The 18,443-nt window shown below is 45.8% G+C and overlaps 1 protein-coding gene across 1 annotated transcript in view; it reads left to right on the top strand.

Moving 5' to 3' along the window:
- The window catches only part of LOC124244964 (O-acyltransferase like protein-like), a 67,130-nt gene that overhangs the window by 22,830 nt on the left and 25,857 nt on the right, over nucleotides 1-18,443 (top strand). The window contains exons 4-8 of the mRNA XM_046672028.1: nucleotides 823-901; nucleotides 8,834-8,975; nucleotides 9,976-10,202; nucleotides 14,674-14,853; nucleotides 15,873-15,975. Coding sequence (XP_046527984.1) covers nucleotides 823-901; nucleotides 8,834-8,975; nucleotides 9,976-10,202; nucleotides 14,674-14,853; nucleotides 15,873-15,975 — 731 coding nt within the window. The remainder of the gene's footprint in view (nucleotides 1-822; nucleotides 902-8,833; nucleotides 8,976-9,975; nucleotides 10,203-14,673; nucleotides 14,854-15,872; nucleotides 15,976-18,443) is intronic.

The raw sequence follows: 18,443 nt of genomic DNA, 5'->3' as shown, positions 1-18,443 counted from the left end.
CCTATTAAATACAGAGATAGACTTTATGCGTGTCATACAACACTAAAAGAAAATGCATTACTGGTTGACTGATAACGATTGTAGAAAATAACAATAAGAAATCCAAGCTCTCTGATATTAATGCTGTAAAACGGTCTCACAATGGCTAATTGTTGGACACAGGGAGATTATTACTCAGCTCCACTTGTCCTGCAGAGAGTTATGATGGTGATTGCTTGAGGGTTTCATCACTGTGTACAAATGTCCTATCCCGTTTTCAAAGCAGATCAATGATTTTGATATCAGAGCAAAAGGTCAGACCTACATAATCATGTAAGTTAATATGTTTAGAAGAAGCATCCCAGAAATTTTTATTGGTAATTTGTCTTGCTTTATTGGGGCCTTCTAATTATTCGCTTGATTTATTAATACAATCTTTACTTGATACATTGTGTCCTGCTACAAAGAAGTGGCAACTTGGTAATTTTGTTGGAAGTTGTAAGAGTGTGAACTTTGAATGACCTGTAATACGGGCGAGAGAGGCACCATGGTAGATTATCCCACACTGACGGCTGCTTTTTAAATAAGCAGCTACATTAAGCCTTGGAGTATAGTTTTATTTAAATGTTGGTGCATCTGATGTTCTATAAATTCGCTTGAACTACTCTGTAATGGAAAAGCCATCTCCAAAGAAGTCAGCGAACTTTTCTTCTTTCAATGTCTTTCTCTTCCCGCTCCCAATCTGCTCAAAATCCACGGGCGGTGCAGCAGCAGCCTTAGAAACGATCGTGCATGTGTTCTATAAACACTCATATTAAAGAGCGTTGTGGCGTTGTTTCCCAGGATGGAGCCGACTACAGTGTGGGCGTGTGTGTCCCTGATTCTTGTGCCGAAGAGGATGTGACTGCGCTGTCTCGGCTGGGTAGGTCCAAAAGAAAACCCAGGGCAACTCTTGTCTCAGCATAAAGTTTGAAACTCCCCAACTCCCTGGAGCCAAGAAAGGCCATTCTTTCAGGAACGAACCAAGCTTTCATCCTGACAAATCCACTAACCTGAGACTAACGGAGTTCTGGGGGATTTTCGAGTGGAGAGGGTAGAATAAGAAGGGAGTAGGAGGGAAGGAGGAGAAAGACAGTAAAGAGAAGGTAAGAGCTGAATCTTTATGCAATAAAAATTTAAGCAGTCTTCCCTCACCCTCAGCTGCCTGGTGAGGCTTGAAGAAAGGTGAGTGGTGTCTGCTTTCCATACTGTGAGCGTTCTCTGCTGTGGCCAGTGTGTGGAAATCTGTCAGCTGCCAAATCCAGAAGGCCCTTCCACACCAGGATTGTGTGAAGCCATGTGTTGTAATGGATTAGCATTAGAAGCCCAGCATTTGGTCTTGGTTGTCACCTCCCAGCTGTGTGATCCTGGGCAAATCACTTAATCTCCCCGTGCTCCAGTCTCTTCCTCTCTACGGAGAGGGTGGACAAGGAAGGTCAGTCTGGCTCTGACTCCCTGTGGCCTTACCAGCGCTGCTGACTTTAGCCACGCAGAATGAATGAATGAATCTTAGTCCACGGGGAAACTGGTTTGACTTCTTCTAAGTCTTTCAAAGTTTTTCAAGGAAGAGCTTGAAAGCCTAAAATTTTTACCACTAGTATCTTCTGTATTTATTCTGGTTATCCAAATGAGAATGAATGTGACATATTAAAAGGAAAACTCTGTTTCTCTACTCACAGAACATTTCTGACACCCTAGGTGTGGGTTTTCCTGTCACATGATGTAATTCTGATACTAACTACCTGGAGGTGGTGCTGACCCCACAGGTTAAGGGCTCAGTCCCACAAGGCTGCCCCCGACTTCAGATGCCGATAGTAAGTAGTGGGTCCCGAGGTTACCTACACTCTGTCCAACTTGGCTACAAATCAGGGGTTCACATAATTCTCACTTTTTCCCATGATCCTGTCCTCAGCTTTAATAATTTGCTATAACGGCCCACAGAACTCAGGGAAATACTTTACTGGCTTATTCTAAAGATCAAAACTCAGGAATAGCCAAATGGAAGAGATGCGTAGGGCAAGGTATGTGGGAAGGGGCACAGAGCTTCCATGCCCTCTTGGATGTACCACCCTCCCAGCACCTCAATGTGTTCACCAACCACCTACAAGCTCTCTGAACCTCTTTGTTTAGGGTTTTTATGGAGGTTCCATTACATAGGCATGATTGATTAAATCACTGGCCATTGGTGATTAACTCAATTCCCAGCCCCTCTCTCCTCTCCAGAGGTTGGAGAAGGGGCTGAAAGTTCCAATCCTCTAATCATGAGGTTTGTTCCTCTGGCAAGCAGCTCCCATCCTCCAAGGGTCACCTTATTGGCATAAACTCAAGTATGGTTGAAAGGGGCTTATTACAAATAACAGCAGATGCTCCTCTTACCTCTCTCTCTCAGGAAATTCCAAGGGCTTTAGGAGCTCTGTGCCAGGAACCAGAGATGAAGACCAAATATATATTTCTTATTATATCACAATATCGTGCACATTATTAAAAGTCTTCTTTTAAGTGTTGATATTGCAATTAGTTTTCAGTAACCTTAAATTGTCCTCTGAATTTATGATTATCCCTACAGCTTCGGGTACATTATCTACCTATCTAGCCAAATATTTTACGTGCTAACAGAGCAGCAATTGTTACAATCAAATTTAAATTTCAATTCCTGTTGGACAAGGCCATAAATATCCTAGAAACAAAGATAAATTTGCAGAGTTCTTATTAAATTAGCATTTCAAGTGAATAAATGACTCCCTGAGTCTAATGAGTTAAAGTTCAGTATTGTTTAAGTGGTTGGCCTAGTTTTTCTTCCTAATGATAAGCTTCTTAGCCAGAGTTGACAGTAGAATAGAATGGAAGGTTAGAAGCTATTATCAATACAAAGATATTTTGATGATTCTCCTGGAGGGACTGGAAAAAGGAAGGGCCTGATTAGGGTGAGCAGAGCTGACTGGGGGCAGATATGTTAGTGGAATTTAGTCTTGACTGCCAAGGCATTTCTCCAGCTTCTGTGCAGAGGCAGAAATGGGAACATGTTTGCCCGGGGGAAAAGGCCCCCATCTGGAAAGGATTTGTCAGCTATTCCTTAAAGCTTTTTGATGGAGTTGCCAATATTTCCCCTACAGATGTGGGGGCAACCAGCTCAGCAATAACAGGAGGAATCTGTTCTGCAGACTTTATTCATCTAGGGCAGGAGGGCAGGGAGCTACCATGTGGAGACGGTAGCAGACAAGCCAAGAAGAAATGAGTCCAGTATTGCAGGGAGAGAGAAAAAGATTCTGGGCAGGTCAGAATGTGTGGCTTTTAGGCAAAAAACTACACAGTGTGGTTGCCATGGGATGTACAAAATTTTAACCAACAGACTTTGTGTGAGTTCAGGAGAATGAAAATATGTAACACCAGAGTGTTGAGAGTCTAGATAAAATTGCGGGGTGATGCTCACAAACCCAGTATAGGCTAGTTTCTTAACGATTCACACCTGAGTGTTTCGGTGTTCCTTACTGTGTTCCATTTCCTAGGGATCCTGTAACAAGTACCACAAACTGGGTGGCTTAAGATGCGTCACTCCAGTCTACCTCTGTCATCACATGACGTTCTTCTCTATGTTCAAACTTCCCTCTTTGTGTAAGGACACCAGTCATACTGGATTTGAGGCCTGCCTAACCTAGTATGACCTCATCTAAAGTTGAATACATCTGCAAGACCCTATTTCCAAATAAGGTTACATTCACACTTCCCAAGGGTTAGGGCTTGAACATTTTTTGGGGGGACACACTTCAACCCAGAACACTACCTAATTCCTAGTGTCTAGTTTGGCTAAATACTCTGAGGTCCTTAAACACAACAGGGAGTCAGGACTTGGCCCAGGGTCCTGCATTGAGAATGTGCCTGATAAAAGTTAGACAAATCCCACTGAAGTTTAAAGATTTTATTTTTCTTTTTTCTCCCCAAAGCCCCCCAGTACATAGTTGTATATTTTTAGTTGTGGGTCCTTCTAGTTGTGGCATGTGGGATGCCACCCCAACATGGCCGGATGAGTGGCGCCATGTCCACGCCCAGGATCCGAACCAGTGAAACCCTGGGCTGCTGAAGTGGAGCACGGCAACTTAACCACTTGGCCACGGGGCCAGCCCCCCACTGAAATTTAATTGTGAGGCGAATGACCTTACCTGGTCACAGGGACAACCTTGAGCTGAAAAAGAAGGGGCTTGGTTTAAGGGTCTGTTAACACTGAGTTAGCAAATTTTATCCAGATTCAACTTCAAAGGGCTACATATTTCATTCTTACAGACTCATTCTCAGTCTGTCTCCTGTGCTGTTGGAAATTTTATAACATTATATGATGATCACCCTGTCTCAGTTTGCAGTGGCCCAAAGCAATGAGTACTGAGTTGCTTACAATCAATGTTTAATAGTTCCTTCCCATAAGCTGTCAACGCACTATTAGGCTAATTTCATCTTGCTTTGCCTATTATAATTAGAATTATGTGCCTCTATTGTAGAACAATGGTGCTAGAATGCAAGGGTTGACTTTCCCCCACCACTACTATCTCTCAGGGATTCCCTGATTGAGAAAATGGAGCTATTTTAATAATAACTTCGTGAATTACCCACAGAAGTGCCTTTCTGACTAAGGGCTCAAAAGGAATCCAAAACATTTCACAGAATACCACTTTCTGTTCTCAGTTTAATTCCAAAAATATTTATTGAGCACTTTTATATCTGCCTTTGTGTGAGCCATCACATGTGTGTGTTGGGGGAGAATCAAAAGAATTGGGAGTTACTCATTTGGGGAAAACTACAAAAGGAAAGTATGTGTGCCTGAAGCTATCAGAAACACTGTCAGGAAAGAAACGCTCAATCTCACCTTGAGTGAGGGGACAGGCAGACGTGTCAAGGAGCTGTGAGGCGCCAGGGGAAGAGAGCCACATGGTTTAGGTAGAAGCGGAATTTAGTAGCAATGGCTTGAGCTGGCCTGTGTTAGTGAAGGCGGGCATGGTGAGATGTTGCTGGGAAAGAGATCAAATAAAGGTTTCCTATTCCCCTGTGTAGACCTAGACTCTGGCACAGTGTAGACACTTAAGGTTGACCGAATGGGCATGGGCTGCCAATTGCTTTATTTCTACGGCAGAATTTAGATCAGCCTGTGGGTGCTTCTCCTCAGTGCTGCTGGGACCTGAGGACACTGGCTAGGGTCACTGGGTGAGATGGGACAAGCCCAGGAAAGCCAGCCATCCACAGGCAGCCCCCACCATGGACAGCCTTGGCCTGACTCCCAGCCCAAGGGCTGCCCCATTGCGCACAGGCTTTGGTGCATCTGTGCCTTAGTCAGCTCGGGCAGTCTTAACAAAATACTGCAGACTAGGGGGGCCTCTGCAACAGAAATGTATTTTCTCACAGTTCTGGGAGGCTGGAAGTCCAAGATCAAGGTGTCAGCAGGGTGGGTCTCTCCTGAGTATCTCTCCTTGGCTTGCCGATGGCCACCTTCTGGCCGTGTGCCCACACGTCTGTGTCCAAATTTCCTCTTATAAGGACAGCAGTTAGACTAGATTAGGGCTCACTTCCATGGCCTCATTTTACCTTAATCACCTCTCTAAAGGCCCTGCTTCCAAATACAGTCATATTCTGAGGTCCTGGGGTTAGGGCTTCAACATAGCAATTTGGGGGGGACATAATTCAGTCCATAACAGTCCCCTTTCAAAGTCCCTTTGAACCTGATTTGGGGACCTCTAGGGCTTAGTGCTGTTCTATTCATTCTCTTCCTCCCCCGACTCTGTGATGAACATGAGAGGAGGGCGGGTGCTCTGGGAGGGTGGTGGGGGTGTCTGCAGTGCAGCCCTCAGACCTGGGCAGGGAGGGCCCTGTCCTGGGCCCCATACTTTAGGGTCCCCGCCTCTGGCCTTCCTCTGGCTGTGTCCTCCCCATGGGATGAGATGTCTCTAGGGCCAAGAGGACATGCCGACCTGGAGCCTGCCCCTTCTCTTCCAGTCCATGTCCTGAGGTCTAGGACCCCAGAATTCCCTGCCCAGCTGGCTCTCAGCACCCTCCAAGGAGTGACTGCAGTGGGGGTGGGGTGAGAAGGGTGGAGCCTTGGTGGTCCACACTCCTGCCTGTAAGGAACAGAGCATGGGAAGAGAAAAGGGACGGGCCAGGAGCTGGAGGGGTGGCAGGATCCTGCGGAGGGAGGGGCCTGAGTGTCTGGAGGCCAAAACTGGTGATGCCTCCAGTGTAACCAAGTCTAACCCTTTCTGTTACCTCCCCAACACGCGTGCACACACACACACACACACGCACGCACGCACGCACACGTCCAGTGTTGTTCTGGCTTCATGGCTGGGCCAGAGCTATTTAGAGGATTAAAAGTCACTGCCCAACTACAAAGTGGATATGATGATGGAGCTGGGCAGAGCCAGGAGGGTCGTTTCGTAAGTAACCAGCCTGGAATGGCTTTGGGGTTCAGGGGGCGGTGTTAACCTCGGGGACACAATTGTTATCGACTTCCAGGTTTGCTCACTCAGCAGGGAGGACCCAGGTCTCCTGTGTCCTTCAGGGTCCGGACACTGTTGCTCAAAGCTTCAGGTTTCATCCACGAGTCAACAGCTGATGGGAAGGGAGTCCCCGGGCCGGCCCTGCTGAGCTGAAGTCTGTAGTGACTTCCTTCAATTGCCTTCTGGCCTGGGAGGCAGCTCCTCTGTGATTGAGATGCAGAGGCCATCGTCAGAGAGACTGGGGGACATTCTCCAGCTGCGCTTAGCCTGTGCTTCCTGGGAAGGGAGGATTCAGGTCTAACAAAAAAGTATGCTTGTAAAAACGATGGAGGGTGAAGGAAATTTAATCGGAAAGCCCAGAGGTGAACTTTATCATTTTATTCTTAGTTCTGTTGTCTTGTACTTTTTGTCGCATGTAGAGCCCTAAGGAATGGAGCCGGGCTTTCCTTTGCAGGCCCGGGTGTTCTCAGCTCATCCAGGGTCGTCAGTCTCAGTCTCAGTCTCCGGGGCTTGGTTCACACTGCCCAGAGGCTCAGGGGTGGTGGATCGACAAAATAAAGTGCTTGTTGATTCCTTTAAAATTAGAAATAGAGCTTCCAAGGGGAATAGACATGTCAGCTGTTCAGTACACTTCTTTTTCAGTAGAAGAGGTTTTTTTTGAAATTCCAAAGTAGGAAGTACTTTTGGAGCAGGGGGTAGCTCAGGGGCATCACTTGAAAACAAATGGAATTGGACAATGAGGCATTCTGCTTGCGTGTCCACTGTGGGCATGTACTCCATCGAGTACTCTCTTGGTCAGTGTTGAGCACACATGTACAGCTCCTTCTTGTCTCCACCCTTAATTGAGAATCACAATTAATCATATATTATTCAATCTTTTAGTGGCCTATTTGGACATTTCAGAAACCCTCTGGTCATAGACTCGTGGGAACAGTGGGTGTTGGCGGTAGAAGGGACATTAGGATACATTGTGTCCAACTCACCCTTCCTGCTTATGCAGATGAGGAAATGAGACCCAGAGAGGTGGAGTGACTTGCCCAAGGTCACACAGCAAGCTGGCTCAGACTCAAGGCTCCTGAATGCAAGTCTAGCCACTGTAGTGTGGTAAGATGAGGTAGCATGAGAAACTAAAAAGAGCACATCCTTCAAGTTCATACAGACCTGGAGTGAGTTCTGGCCCTGCCACTTAGCAGCAATTATAATAAAGACAATCAACATTTATTGAGCTCTTACTGTATGCCAGGCACTTTGTAAGCACTTTGTAGTTATTGCTACATTGAGTTTTCACAAAAACCCTAGGAGGTAGGTACTATTATCCTCATTTTACCAAGGGGGAACCTGAGGCGTGGAGTAAATAAATAACTTGCCCATAGTCATATAGTAAGGAGTGGATGCAGGCTTCCAAACTGCAGAACCTATTTCTTAACCACTGTGCTCAAGTTCATAAACTTCTCTGAGGCCAATTTTCTTTAAAAGAAAAATCAGGTAAATAATAGCTCCTTGTAGGGTTGTCGACAGAGTAGAAATAATGACCAAAACATGTCTCATATGTAGTGGCACTTAATAAACAGAAGCGTTTTTTATTTATAATTGGGGTTACTGTGTTATTAAACCATGCTGTGTCCCCATCTTTTGCTAAGTCCCCTGGTCCTGGGGTTCTCAGAGTGTGCACCCTGATTAGCAGCGTCAGCTCCTGGGAACTTGTCAGAAATGCAGATTCTCAGGTTGCACCCTAGACCTGCTGGATCAGAAGCTCGCAGGGAGGGGAGGTGGGGAGCAACCTGTTTACCAAGCCCTCCAGGTAATGGATTCTGAGGCACGCTAAAGTGTGAGACCACTGCCCTCGTCTTACCACTAAAACCTTTACAAACTATATTGTGGTGACTAATGAGCTGTGTCCCAAGGTGGTGCTTCTAGCTTCAATTTCGGACGGCACCTTTCCCCAGCTTGTGGGCTTCCATCATATTTTTGCATCTCATATTGCATTTATCTCTCTGGTGGGGACCTGTTCACGAAGGGACTTGAACTGACAGTGGCACCTTTTTAGGTCTGTCATTCCCAGGGCTGTGCACTCGGAAAGGTTGCGAGAGTCTGGGTGGGCTGAGGATTGCGAGACCGTGGCCCACCTCCAGCTGGGCGAAGAGTACCTAGTTCTGTGAGTTTCAGCATCTTTGTGCCCTATTTTCCCCATCTGTAAATCGGATATATTAAAAGCCAGCCACCCTTTTTAATGTCAAAGTTTTGTTTTGAAATAACAGATATGAAAGCTCTTGAAAAAGTGTAAGGTATTTATTGCAAAATAGAATATAATTAATGCAATCTGTTTTTTCTCTTGGTAGATGTTTTAAGATTCAGAAATGCTTCGTTTTTGGCCCCTTCTCTCTCTCTCTTTACTATAAATTCTTCCTCCTCGTCTAGTGGGGTTATAGCCAGATGTGCTGCTGGAATGTTTCCCCTCGACACGTTTGTTGCCGTGTGTCTGTGAGTACGAGCATCTGAGGTACCTGGTTGGGATGTGTATGTTGGGGCTGTTTTATCAACTTCCACTCACCCACTGCACTTAGCCGTTTAATTTTCATTCATTGCATGATGTCTGGCCAATGCTGCCTGTGCACAGAGAGATCACCATTTACATTAAACGAGAAAATGCAAGTGTTCAAGAGAAAGGCTGGCCGTGCCCAAATGTGATTGGGTTTCAGAGTCACTGAGAAATATATCCTGTCCCCAAATATTCCTGTTCCTGTCATGTGACCAGTGCAGATTAATTTCTTTTATTTGAGTCATTGCTTCTCCCACAAACACTTCAGCATCTGGCCCATTACTTCTTTGCATCTCTCGTTGTCCTCAGGACAAACCAATAGAAACAAAATTGCTGGCCTGGAACTCGAGTCACTTGATGAGGAGCTTTCCTGGAAAAAACCTCATTTATTTTGCCCCCCGGGAGGAGATGTCCACGTCTGTTTCATCACCCTGTCACCAGCATCCAAAACTACCTTTATAAAAACTAGTACCAATCTGATACATAAATACATTGATTTAATTTACGTTTTAAAAAATCGGTAATGAGGGTTTTTTTCCTAAGTTTATCTGTTCTTCATACTCTTCACTCCCTTTTCCATGTGTGCGTTAGTTGGATTTTTGGATTTTTAAAGTTCATTACATAGAGGAAGGATATGAATCCTTAGTCATATCAGCTCCAGGTGTCTTCCTCAGTGTCTTGGTTGCTTTTTGTTTGTTTATGAATTTTTAAAATAATTTTCCTAAAGAGTTTAGTGAACTCCATTAAGCTTTTACTTTGTAATTTCTTTCATTTATTTATTCTTAGAAAACTACTTCCAACCCTTAAAAGTGTTGAAGATTTACCTGTATTCTAGTAGGGGGCTTGAGTGATTTTGTTTCTGCTGGGCTGTTTTCTCTGCATCTCACTGTGGTGTCGGTGGGAGGTAAGACCTGGTCACAGGTGTGCGTCTTCTCCCTGCAGGTTCCTCACCTTGCTGGGCCTTGCCCTTCCTCTGGCTGGAACTGTCTACGTGGCAGCCAGAGGGTGGGGGTCAGACCCCAGAGCATCACCCGCACCTGGGGCACATTCGGCCAGTTATGGGAGTATGCCTTTGAGAGAGACGAAGAGGAGCGAACAAGGAGATGGAATCCAGTGGACAGACTGCCCGGCCCATCTCTCACTGTCAGGAGCCCCGAGCAGAGGAAAAAGTAGGCGTTTTAATAAACTAGGGCAACTCATGAGATTTAGATGAGTACACAATTGGAAAATAATCCCTACGGTGCCGGAGTGTGGTGAATGTCCAAGAGCTTCTAAAGGCCAGCGTGGAGGGCCCGTCCCCGCTCGTCACAATCCAGTCCTTGTTTACCATCAGTGTGTTAAGTCGAGGTCAGGAAAAATGCTGCTTTATTTCTTGGGCACAATTATCCAGTGTGTTTTTGTGCTACTCAAAGACGAGGTCAGAACACAGCTTGGGTTTCGCTATAGTAATCCTCTAAGGAACAATTCCATAACCACAATGTCTATTTTCAGTGTCACAGCTACACAGATGACTCAGAGAACCTTCCTGGCATCACGGAGGAGAATGATTTACATGTAAATCGAAGCCAGGGGAGCCAGCGTACAACACAAGTTGATTAAAACACCACACAGAAAGAGGCGGAACCCCAGCATAGTGTAGTGAGAGGCTGGATAGCAATGAGTCAAACTGTGTTGTGTTTTAGTTAAAAATCAAGAGCATTACCTTCATTTCCACCTGTCCATACGGCAAGGCAAAGAGAACACACACACACATATACACACATGTGTATTCTAAAACAAGAATAGTCTTGTCATGCCAATACCTTTAAACATGTGAAGGGGCTGGACTGGCGGCACAGTGGTTAAGTGCACACGTTCTGCTTCGGCGGCCGGGGTTCCAATCCCTGGTGCGGACATGGCACTGCTTGGCAAGCCATGCTGTGGTAGGCATCCCACATATAAAGTAGAGGAAGATGGGCACGGATGTTAGCTCAGGGCCAGTCTTCCTCAGCAAAAAAAGAGGAGGATTGGCAGCAGTTAGCTCACGGCTGATCTTCCTCAAAAAAAAAAAATGTGGAATAATTTTTGGCAGAGCCTCTTTAGGTCTACACAATTGTCCTTCCCTTATTCCAGTGAGAGGGATAAAAATAAAATTTCAATGAGTGGACCAGAAGAATATGGATATGTGATAAAGTAGCTTCAGGGAATACACCCAAAATGGAAAGTATAGTGATGATTTTATCAAATCCTGTCTTAGTCTTCAGGCAAAAACAAAAACAGTAGCAATGCCAACAAAAAGCCCCAAGAACAAGAAAAACAACAAAAAACATATTTGTATAAAGATGATACAAGAGCTGAGAAGGCTTAGGTCTCTGTGCAGCCCCCTTCCCCGAATCAGAAGCTATCTACCAGCCTGGCGGCTCCCTTTGAGCCCATCGTGATGGGAAGTGGTCATCGTTAGGCTTCTACACAAGATAGTCATGCGCCGCATAACGATGGTTCAGTCAATGATGGACCACATATACGATGGTGGTCCCATAAGATTAGTACCATACAGCCTAGGTATGTCACAGGCTATACCATCTAGGTTTGTACACTCTATGATGCTCGCACAGTGATGAAATCGCCTAAGGATGAATTTCTCAGAAGGTATCCCCATTGTTAAGTGATGCCTGATTGTAGTCAGTTCCTGCTGCCCGATAATTTCTACCCATGGGCCCTGATTTTGCCCCCTGGGTCCTCAAAAAGTAAATCTACTCTCTTGTTTCTGTTACAGCTCATTAGATACTGAGGACAGTTTTGCTGGTCTCCCCTGTCTCAGAAACCCTCAATTATTTTTCACATGATGTGGTTTGGTTCAGGAACTCTCTCTGCTCCCTGGCCGTGTAGAATGTTCCACAGTGGGCATGGCACATGCTTAGCGGTCCCCAGTCAAACCTGCCTTGGTTTCCATCTCTACCCTTGGTCATACTGTTTGACTTCTAGAAACCTCAGTTTCCACATACGTAGAATGGGGACATAGAATGGGATTTGTTGAAGGAATTAAATGAGATAATATGTATTTACCTCCTCCTAATTTGTTGCTCTTTTCCTCATTCTCTTCACTTAAGCCAGGAGAGGGAGGAAAGTGTCGGGGTTTTAATTAGCCAAGACCACTTGCTTGGGCTACACTGACCTCGCTGAGGTCAACTGGATTCCAGGGACCTGCTACGAGCTTCTACCTGTCAGATTGAGGGTGAGGGCGAGCATATGGTCCCCCAGATTCACCACCGCTTCATCGGGTAGAGGGCTAACCCACAGAGGCCTGCCCTTTGAGGTCAGATCACAGGATTTAGGGCAGGCACAGCCGGTATGGTGTCAGGAATTGGTCACCGAAACTTTAGGTTCTTCCCCTAAAATGAGACTCTATGATCGAACACTGTGTGTGTGTTAGCTTTTTAGCAGCCACATTTAACTGTGGCCTCAAAATCGGGGTTTCCATGTTCTGTTGCGGTAGCAGTTTCTTTGTATTCATTCCAATCAGAGTAAAACATCACGTTCCTGAATGTTTGGACATAAAAATCCAGGTGGAGAGACCCCAAGAATCAGCATTTTTTCCTCTCCATTTTTACACTCCCCAGTGAGTCAAACCAACCCAAGACCGCTGAGTCTTCTAGAATTTAGAGCCAGGTTGGATATTTTGAATTCCTGGTTCTTTATCCTCCAAATAATCATTGCATTCGCTTAGAGTGATTTCCCATAACATGAGCCGTCCTCTGCTTTTAGATGGGAAAATATGAGCTAATGTTTGAGGACATTTTCATGAAGTTAGTAGCTATGGATTTCAGGCCCCAGTGGTCAGGGCTCTTGGTGGTCCGTTGCTTAAGGTGGGCTTACAGTAATCATAACAGAGAGAACCCAAAGGGGCTGCAAGGTGGCTTAAGGCACCGTCAGACCCAGTGGTTCTCAAACTTTGGTGAGTGTCGGAGTCACCTGGAGGGCTTGTCACAGCGCAGATTCTGATTCAGCAGGTCTGTGATGGGGCCTGGACTGTGCCCAGGTGATGCTGAAGCTGCTGGTTCTGAACCCCCACTAGGAGAACCACTGACCACATGCATTGTTTCATCCATCCTCCTGTGCCCCTGTGCTTTATAATACTTTCCAATTACAAGTGAGCGAAACGGGACTCAGAGAGGCTGTCTTCTCTGTAGACCGGTTGTTTTCAGGCAATTTTATAAGCTGAGTTAAGCTAATCCACAAATAGAATTTAGATGGGAAAAAAATAATACTGATAGCAAAATGTATTCAGTGCTTGCTCATCAAGTTAGGCGTGGGGCCTGATGGTTGACAAACGTTGTTCTCCACTCTTCACAAGAACCCCACCAAAAACTGCGCTCAGTTTAGAAGGGAGGAAAACAGTTCTGAGAGGTTAAGGAATTGGCGGAACTCAGCAGAGCCCGGGTCCTGGGTCGCTCCCTGGCATTACCTGGCTTCTCAGGATGCTGAGGGGAGCCAGGACACAGGTCACCTGGTGGTTCCAGCACTGCTGATGGTGCCGTCGCAGAGCCAGTTCCTGGGGAGTGAATTCCTCTAAGTGGAAGGGTGAGCCTCGCGCCTTCAGGCAGGACCATTCAAGAGCGACTCCAATGGAAAAACTCATATTTACAGCTGCAACCTCAAAATATGAGGTCATTACATTCTTCCATTTAAGAAATTGATTTGGATTTCCAGAGCTTGGTTATAAGCCAGATCTCACTTGTAAAGAAGTTTTAATTCTGCAAGCACTTCTGGTGCCCACAATGTTTAAGGCACCAAGCTACATTCAGGAGAAAATAATGAGTCTCTTGGAGCCAGCTTGAGCTTGGGAGGCACCCGTGTCACAATTCCAGCACTTAGTTGGCTCCTAGGATGAGTTAAATTTAAAAAAATTAAGGGGAATAAATTAAGTAGAAGGGATTAACTATTTCTAAAGCAACAAGGCTTAAAATCGTGATGGTGGTAGCTGTGACATTATCTCATTTGGTCTTCACAATAATCCCAAGATTATAAGATCTACTTTGATTCCCATTTTGCAGATGTGGAAATTTAGGACAGAGAAGTTAATTCACTTGCCAGAGGTCACAGAGCTAATAATGACAGCTAGACTCAGAGCCAGGAGCATCTAACTTTGAGGCCTGCACCCTTGGCTGCTGTGCCACATGCCCCTCTGTTTCCACACCTGTGCCTTGGCCAATAGGGATGCTGTTTGCAAGTGGTTCTTTCCTGGGAGAGCAGCAGGGATGCCATTTCAAGTGAAATGCTGGCTTTATGGAGCATGTGATTCTTAAAGATGTCTAAGCTCCCCTTCCCCCCAACCCTTGGAGAAACAGGGCGGGGGGTAGGGGTTGACATCGCGGGGGCCTGATCTTGGGCAGCGTATTCTGTGCAAGGCAGTGTAGGCACCAACCCCGGGTCAAGTCTGATAAGGAAAGTCAAGCTTCACAGGGGAAGGGGGTCAAGTCCAAAGGTCCAAAGATGAGGAGGGGACCATGAGAACTGAGCTGAGTAGTCCAGGGTCACAGCGAGGGAGCGTCCGGTGACAGCCAAGGTCATCAGTGTGCGTGTTTTGGCTCCTGTTTGTGGGGCAGCATGTGGATCGGTGTGGCTTTCAGGGTGGACAGTAACACCTTTGCTCTTGCCCAGGATTTCTAGGAGCCGTGGACCGTGCTCTGAGATGCTTTTCTTGGCAGAAGAACGTGCCGGCCATCTGGACTACAAGGATGCCAGGAGGCACATGCTCGGCACTGAATGGCATCCGAGTCTTGAGTCTCCTCTGGATCATGTCGGGGCACACGAGTCAGATGACCGCGTGGCTGTCTCTGGGTGCGGAGAACCGATGAGCCTTTACGAGCAGTCAAGGAAGAGAGACTCTTCCGTGGGAGGGAATCGTGTCGGGCCCTAGGACGGGAGGCTGCAGCATCCCCACGAGCAGCCTTCCTTCTGCATTAGAGACATAGCCATGACCACCCGTGAGTGAGTTTTCCAGGCCAGTCTCCAGTGGCTGCTTTACCTCCTCCTAGGTATACATCAGGCACCTGGTTACCAGGTGAATAGTGGTACCTGAGTATTATCATTGTCAAAATCTCGTCATAATTAATGAAGCCAGAAACTAACATTTTTTTTTCTCGTGGATAAACAGGCAACCATAAATAAACATTCTGCATTAGTATTATATCAGTGTTCCACATGCCTGGAGCACTCTCATTGGTAGCAGGGGTACTCTCTAAGCGGGGGCCAAACATACATATCAGAATTGAGGGCAGGGGGCCAGCCCAGGGCAGTTTGAAGAACTTCCCAGGAGATTGTCACCAGACCCTGAACTTGTGATGCTGCTGTAGCCCTAAGAGGGGTGCGGCCACTGTGAGCACAGGGAGCTCGAAGCCTTAGTTACGATTTAGTAACTTGGTGACCATCTCTTTTTTATTTTTATTTTTTGAGGAAGATTAGCCCTGAGCTAACTGCTGACAATCTCCCTCTTTTTGCTGAGGAAGACTGGCCCTTAGCTAACATCCGTGCCCATCTTCCTCTACTTTATATGTGGGACGCCTACCACAGCATGGCTTGCCAAGCAGTGCCATGTCCGCACCCAGGATCCGAACTGGCGAACCCTGGGCCGCCAAGGCAGAATGTGTGCACTTAACCACTGCGCCACCAGGCAAGCCCCCTTGGTCACCATCTTTTATTCCCGACCCAATTTCTCCTCTTAAGTTAATTACAAGACTCGTAAAACCTTCCCAAGACATCTGAAGCTTGAAGGTATTCCCCTTGCTTTCTCTAAAAGGATAAATGACATGGTTTTTTTCTATTAAACAAAAAGACGCTGCTTTTTACGTTTGTTACAGATAATGTGCTTGAATGGAAAACCAGAGTGCTCAAAAACCCACTGTACCTTTATTCCCGGAGTGGCCCTTTCTATCTGGGGGTTGACACATTTTTCCTGATCAGGTAATAAGGTGTCTTCTCTGCTCTTGTGCTTGTTGCTGTTTGTTTGGGGAGATGTGTGTGTGTGGCCATTCTCACTTTAGTGAGAAAAACTGAACAGCATACATTTTCTTCCCTGGATGTTGTTTCTGTCCATCTCTGGACAGTGCTGCTGTGACCAGCTCCTCTCTTTTCTATCTCCAATTTATTAAATGAGTTAGGATGGCTCTCTAAAATGGGTCTTTATGAAAGGTGATTTTATTTATTAAAGTTGTTTGTTTCAGTGGTTCTCAAATTCTGGTTCATGGACTGATGCAAATCCATGATAAAGTTGCCAGCGCTCACTCCAGGGAAAGGTGAAAAATTGAGAAAATGATGTGATGTCTCCTAAAGCTCTGTTTGTTTAAATTAACTACTAAGAGATCAACTTCCTTAACTGTGTGATAAATGTCAGACACTTTGCAGCATTACCCCACTTAATCCTCACGATGTCCCTACACAGTAGGGGCTCTTGTTCAAATTCCCATTTTTTTCTTTCTTCTTTTTTGTTGAGGTGAAATTCACATGAAATAAAATTAACCACTTAAAGTGAACAATTCAGTGGCATTTCGTACCTTCACAATGTTGTGCAACCACCACTTCTGTCTAGTCCGAAACATTGTCATCATCCCCAAGGGGAACTTCATCCCCATTAAGCAGTATTTCCCAGTGCCCGCTCCCTCGAGTTCCTGGAAATCTGCTTTCTGTATCTGTGGATTTACCTGTTCTAGATATTTCACATAAAAGGATCACACAACACGTGTTTTTTTGTGCCTGGCTTCTTCCACTTAGCATGATATTTTTGAAGTTTATCTATGTTGCAGCACATATCGGTGCTCATTCCTTTTTATGGCTGAGTAATATTCCATTGTAGGGATAGACTGCTAAATCTCAATCTTAAAGATAAGGAAATGGAGACTGAGGGGATAGTCCTGTGGGCCCACAATCCAAACCCCTGCAATCTGACTCCAGGGTCCATGTTCCCAGCCACTGGGCTGCCTTGCCTCTACCTCTTTGGGCTAAATATCCCTTCTGTTATAGGGAGATGGTGATTGTGATGTTTTTATCAAATGCTAAGCATTCATCCATCCAATCATGATTCATTGAATGTCTATTTGCCAGGCATTGTTCTAGACCCCAAGGATACAGCAGTGGGTAAAACAAACAAGGATTTCTCATGGTGCTTCTATTAGAGTCTCTGTGTGTGTGTGTGTGTGTGTGTGTGTGTGTGTGTTTCCAGCAATAAGTGAATAAACAAGAAATTATCTGATAGTAATAAATATCAGGAAAGAAATTAAACAAGAGGCTGTGAGAGCGATCCGGAAGCTGTTTCGATGAGGTCAGAGGAGCCTTGTCTGAATGAGGGGCTATTTGATCTGAGACCTTAATGGCAAGAAGGAGCCAGCCATGGGAAAACCCAGGTCAAGAAAGAGGGAGCAAGTAGCCCGAAAGTGCTAAGGCAAGAGCGAGGGAGCCTTGTTAAAGGAGCAGAAGAAGGCCGAAGTCTAGTGCAGGGTGGGGAGAGCGGGGAAGATGGAGACAAGAGAGACAGGCAGGGCTGGACCATGTAGCGCCTTGTGGCCATACTGAAGAGTCTGGCCATGAATCTTGCTCGGATGGGAAGTTGTTGGATTGCTTTAATTTGGAGAGTGATATGACCTAACATTTTCAAACGATCACTCTGGCTCTATGTTAATAAGAGATCTAAGAAGAACAGAAACAGAAGCAGGGAGATCAATCAGGTGAACTTTGTCGTATTTCAGACGAGAAATGATAAGGCTTGGACTGAGGTGGCTGGGATAGAAAGAAAAGGACATGTTCAAGATATGTTTCAGAGGTGGAATTGTTAGGACGTGTCGATGGGTTGGATTGAAGTGTGAGAAAAACAGAGGAGTCGAGGACGGACGACTTCTAGGGGTTGACTCTGATAACTGAGTGGATGGTGATGGCATTCATTGAGATGGAAAAGATTAGAGAAGAAGCAGGATTTGGAGGGGAAAACTGAGCTTTCTGTTTGGGGCAATTTAAGAGTAAGGAACTTTTCAGACATCCGCATAAAGATGTTAGGTAAGCAGTTTGCTTTGTAAGCCTGGAGCTCAGTAGAAATGTCAAGGCTGGAGACACCAGTTTTGGAGTCCTTGGGATACAGGCGGCATTTAAAGCCATAGTGCTGAATCAGATCACTCTGGGAGGAGAATGGAATGACAGATCTGCAGTGACTCCTAGGACCTCTGGTGTCCCAACCTTTAGAGGCTGGGAAGAAGGGGAGGAGCTTGCAAAAGAGTCTGAGAATGAGTGACCAGTGAAGGGGGAGGATAAGCAAGACACCATGGGGACCAGCGAGCTAAGAGAAGAAAGCAATTCAAGAAGGAAGAACATTGTCAACGCTCAATGCTGTGGGAGTTGAATATGCAACTGGAGGCATCCTGGTGACCCTGTCATGAGAGCGGCCA

This window comes from Equus quagga, chromosome 9 (genome assembly GCF_021613505.1).
Source record: "Equus quagga isolate Etosha38 chromosome 9, UCLA_HA_Equagga_1.0, whole genome shotgun sequence".
Taxonomy (NCBI): domain Eukaryota; kingdom Metazoa; phylum Chordata; class Mammalia; order Perissodactyla; family Equidae; genus Equus; species Equus quagga.
The sequence above is the reverse complement of the archived record's forward strand: the minus strand, read 5'-3'. Positions and strand labels throughout refer to the sequence as shown.